This window comes from Neophocaena asiaeorientalis, unplaced genomic scaffold (assembly GCF_003031525.2).
Source record: "Neophocaena asiaeorientalis asiaeorientalis breed wild unplaced genomic scaffold, Neophocaena_asiaeorientalis_V1.1 scaffold14, whole genome shotgun sequence".
Taxonomy (NCBI): Eukaryota; Metazoa; Chordata; class Mammalia; order Artiodactyla; family Phocoenidae; genus Neophocaena; species Neophocaena asiaeorientalis.
In genome coordinates, this window is record NW_020175192.1 from 5690420 (window position 1) to 5695270 (window position 4851).

The 4851-nt window shown below is 62.3% G+C and overlaps 1 protein-coding gene across 1 annotated transcript in view; it reads right to left on the reverse strand.

The window, feature by feature from the left end:
* Positions 1–2661: 2661 nt before the first annotated feature.
* Positions 2662–4851, reverse strand: part of ZNF703 (zinc finger protein 703) — a 19658-nt gene continuing 17468 nt past the window's right edge. The window contains exon 4 of the mRNA XM_024764987.1: positions 2662–4524. Coding sequence (XP_024620755.1) covers positions 2998–4524 — 1527 coding nt within the window. The 3' untranslated portion in view covers positions 2662–2997. The remainder of the gene's footprint in view (positions 4525–4851) is intronic.

Consider the following 4851-nt stretch of genomic DNA (forward strand, 5'->3'; position numbering starts at 1 on the left):
TATATTTCAGGTCCTTTAAAGCTTCCTTTGGGCCAGTTTGAACTCTGAGAAGTTGCATAAGGATGACTCCCCAGGAAGACCCTGAGCTGGCTCTCAGGGCGACTTCTCCAGCCCATCCAGCCTCTCCCTGATTCTGCCCTGCCCTGTGCACAAGGATGCCAGCAGCCCAGGTCCCTTCCCCCGCGGGTCTTACTCCAGCACTGCCATTTGCTTCAGAAGACTGAGGTTCCCTTGACTAGTGAAGGAATTTTGCCCAGAAACAAAGATATAGGGGCGACCCCCGCAAACCCCAAACCAACCCCCCGCAGAAACATCGTATGTTGAGGCTCTGTCAAATCCCGAGGTCATGATGCCGGAGGCCGAGACCCACCCTGTGAGTCTCTAAAGGAGTTTGGGGACGGCTGTGGGCTGAGACAGCGAGGGCAGAGCGCGCAGAGAGCGCAGCATCCCTCCCGCCCCCTTCCGCACTTGACCTCTGGGTCTAGGGACATTTCAGAAGCACACAGTTTGAGGAGCGGGAGCTGCCCCCAAGTCGCATTCCTCACGGAGAAAGTAAAGCAAAACAACGTGAACTGCAACAGCAGCATCTCCCAAAGCTGCGCGGCGCCGACGCAGAGGAGCACGGCCAGGAGGGGGCGAGGCAGGCGTTTTGCAGTGCGCCCATCGGGTGGCCTCGCGCGCCCTGGCCCGCCGCACCCCGAGAGGTGGGCACCGGGCGTCCTGCAGCCGGAACCTGAGCGGCGCCAGCCTCGTGGCGGGGGTGGGGGGGGCGCCCCTAGCCCGGGGAGGACGCACAGGCCCCGGGCCCGCACGGCCCTCTCCTCCGGCCTTCGGACTCCCCGGGCCGTGGGGAGGTGCCCCGGCCCTCTCCCACCATCTCGATAAACGGCACCCCGACTCTGGCCTGCCCGAGGATGCAGAAGCCGGTGTCAATCGTGCGAGCTCAAGAAAACGGGCACCGAGTGTGGCTTCCAGGTCCCGAGTAATCGCCGCGCCTTCTCCACAAAACCCAAACCCCGCTCAGATAAGTCTCTGGGGGCGCAGACGACTGGGGTCCACAATCCAGAGCTGGCCTTGGGGAGTCCCCAAGCCTTGAGAAGCACTCTTCTCGACAGGTGCATTTACCCTTCAGCTTCAAGGTGTATAAAAGGCACCGTCAGGGAGAGGAAATCCTCCCCATTTGGAGTGCGAAGCGCGGATGGCGCGGTCGGGGCTGACGACAGTCGTTCGCCTTCCCGCCACCTGGTGGCGCCAGAGGCACGTCGTCTTTGCTCGCCCGCAGGGCTCCGGGGCGGCGCTGCCGAGTCTCTTGGTCTTGGGGCCTGCCTGGTTCCCTTCTCGGCCCCTGGACCTCGAATCTAGGCCCAGAGGAAAATCCACATTTACACACTCCCTCCACCCTGTCCCCAGGAAATGGCAAGGCCTTCGAAGTGAGGCTGGGAGCTAAATAACCAAGTTGGAAAAAAAGGGGCCGTTTTATGTTATTTGTAATGCGTTGGCAGAAGTTTTGTTTTCTTCTCCCCTGCTTTCTTGAGGAAAGGCATTAAACTCGTCCTTGAACGGAAATCTGAGAAGGAAACCATAAGGTGTTTTAAACAAGAACAAAAGAAGGGCATCTGCTTAGGCGTCTGGAAGTGGGTCAGTGGGGCAGGCAAGAGAGAAACACACCACGGTGTGAATATAGCCAAGTACTCCATTTATTAACAAAATAAGTCTTACCAAGGGAGAGCTCTATTCATCCCAAACAGGCCCCGCAGCCCTTGCGCAGCTGCATAAGGCCGGGAGGGAGGGAGGGAGGGTGTTGGGTGAAGACCCCGGGGCCGAGCCTTCAATCCCAGTAACTGAGGGAGCCCACAGCCAACTTTGGGGACTCTAGGGTCAGGCCTGGGAGGGGGCCACCGGGGTTGCTGTGATCCGTGTGCTCCCTAACTCCCCCAATGGTGCTAAAAAGGCTGTGCTGTCAGCTGATACTACCACTGGTCTGCTTTGGAAGGATCTAGCAAGAATCACCCACCCAGCACCCATCACCAGGACAGGGACCACAGCCACAATAGCCAGAGAAAAACAATGACTATAAAAGCACTTTGCAAACTATAAAGAGCAAAGTTCCATGCCAGCAGGGCCTTCTAGAACTTTTACTTCAGTGAAGTGAGCCCTGCGGGGCCCCTCACCATCAGGCAGTGTGACCACCCGGGGTCTGGGGCCTGGAAGAGTCTGGGAGGAGAAAGGCTCTGTTGGAGGCGCCTCTCCGGCCACTGACCTGTGCTCAGAGCAAGATCGGGGAGCAAGGCTCTAATTTGGGGGGCCAGGGCACAGACCAAGGAGCCTAGGGAGAGAGAGTGGCAGGTCAGGGGTCACAGAGCAAAGTTCCAGGTCCATAAGAGGGCAAGACCTCTAGCTCCCAAGGCCGCTCCCTGCACCCCCAAATGCCTTACAAAAAATACCTCCTCTCTGTTACTCATACAAAGGAAAAAAACAGAACCTCAAATGGATGGAAACAAGAAGGAATGAAGGGGAAAGGAGGGGAGAAGAGAAGGAGGAAGTGTAGTTTGAACAGTTAAGAAGCATGCAAGAAACTCCCCAGGAAGGGAAAACAAAAAGAACCCCCAACTCCCCCTCCTCCCCATAAAACCAAACCAATCAAAAAAAAAAAAAGGCGCAAAAGGGAAAAAAAAATCGGAAACTTACATCTAAGTAAAAGAAAAAAGTGGAAGAGAAAGGAAGAGGGACTGGGGACATGTAGTTACCTGTGTGATTAATATTATTTGGGGGGGAACAGACTCTTTGCATACCATTGACTCATGTGGGCCGTTAATGCACTTATATTCCCAGCTTGTAAGCTAACATTACAGTAAATAAATACCCCGTCCGGTGGGGGGGGGGTCTGGGCGGGGGTCCGGCAGGGACAAGCAGTGGTGGAGGAGGCAGCGGAGGCGGGTGGGGAAGGGAGGCGGCGGCGGGGAGGAGAGGAGGTTGGGGAGGGAAGCAGGGCTGTAGTTACTGGTATCCGAGCGCGGAGGCTGAGGCCAGTCTCTGTCCGTACAGCGCGTATGGTGAGTAGTAGGGTCCGGCTGTGGGGAGGGACGGCACGGCCAGGCCCCCGGCTGTGGATAAGTGGCTCTTGCCGTAAGGGTGGTACCTGCTTAGGCCCAAAGTGTGTGGACTCCGCAAGGACAGCGACCCCGGGCTGCCAGGGGCGGTCGGCGGGGGGAGGTGCAGATGGCAGGAGGCGGCGGCCGCAGCGGCCGCGGCGGCACTGCCCAGGCCCGAGGCCCCCGGATAGGCGGCCAGAAGTTTCTCGGCGCCGGGCAGGGCCGTGTGAGTCCGTAGGTGGCTGAGCAGCTCCTCCGAGGTGGCGAAGCGCTTGTCGCACGGCCCGCTGGCCGCCACCCAGTTGCAGCTGTGCGGCAGCGGTTCGTTCTGCAGCATGAAGCCGTAGGTGTACAGCGGGTGGCCGGGGAGCGCGGCCTGGGCGGCGCTGGACGAGAGCGCGGTGGGCTGCAGCGGGTGCCCGGGGTACACCAGCGGGTAGCCCCCCGCCTTCAGGCCAGGCGCAGCTGGGTCGTGCGCGCTGCAGGTGGAGCAGCTGGAGCCGCCGAGGTGCGAGGCGCCGTGGTAACCTCCCAGGCAGTAGGGGTCGCGGCATAATCCCTGCAGGAAGGACGGCGGGGAGGCCCCGGTGAGCGGGCTGGAGCTGGGGGGCTTGCCCGGGGGCAGGCCCAGGCCCCCCGACAGCTGGCCTCCCACGAGGCCAGACTTGCTCGGATCCAGGCCAGGCACGAACTGAGACGGGTAGCCGGCGTAGGCGCCCACGATGGAGCCGTGGTAGCCGATGCTGGAGGGCGGCAGCGGGAACACCGAGTGGCCCGGCTTGTAGGGCGACACCGGCGCCACGTGGCCGGCCCCCACCAGCGCGGAGGGCGGCTCCGACTTGCGCCCGGAGGCGCCGGCCTCGGCGCCGCCATGCGCACCCGGCTCCCCACCGCTGCCTCGGCTCACGGCCGCGGGCTCCGGGCTGGGCTTGGGCTCCTGGTCTTTCTTGTCCAGCTCCCCGCCGGCGCCCCCGCCGCCGGTCTTGCAGTCAGAGTGGTGCGGGGAGCCGCCCCGGGAGCCGCCGGGGGAGGACGAGGACGACGACGCCGAGACCGGCGCTCCATGCGGGGGAAAGGGCGTGCAGGCGGCGCTAGGGACCCTGAAGCCCGCCTTGTCTCCCGGGGACAAGGAGGAGGAGGAGGAGGTGGAGGACACGGAGGAGGAGCCGCTGTCTTTGCGAGAGTCGCCGCCTCCCGAGCCCTTGGAGTAGGGCTTGAAGCTGGACTTGTCCTCGGCCGGGGAGTCCCCCAGCTGCTTGAGCGCCGCAGACGCGGAGGCGGCGCCCGAGGCCGAGCGGCCAGGGTCCTTCTCCGCTCCCAGCCCGTTGGCCGCCGCTACCGAGTTGAGCTTGGACGAGGGCGGCGGGTCCGGCTTGCCGATCTGCGAGCAAGTCTGGGCCAGCAACGCCAAAGGACTCTTCTTGGCGTCCAGCTGTGGGAGACAGTGGTAAGGGAAGGGAGAGGGGGGTGAGGCCAGAGACCAACTCCTGCCCTCTCATCTCCCCGCCTCTAGGCCCGGGTTAAAACTTATTCCTTCAGTTTGGGTAACTTCGCTTGGGACGGGTTTCTGGCGGTGGCGCCGCGGGGTAGGAGCCGGGAGAAGCGCGTTCTGAAGCCAGGGCTGCCGTTGGCGCTCTCTTCGTAGCCCCTCCCTCCCGGGGAGGGCACCCAGGCAAGTGGGAGGAAGAAAGACCTGGGGTCGGGAGTGCCTGGGCGTAGTGCACTCTAACCGGATGGGACAGAGGCGGCGTGAGACGGG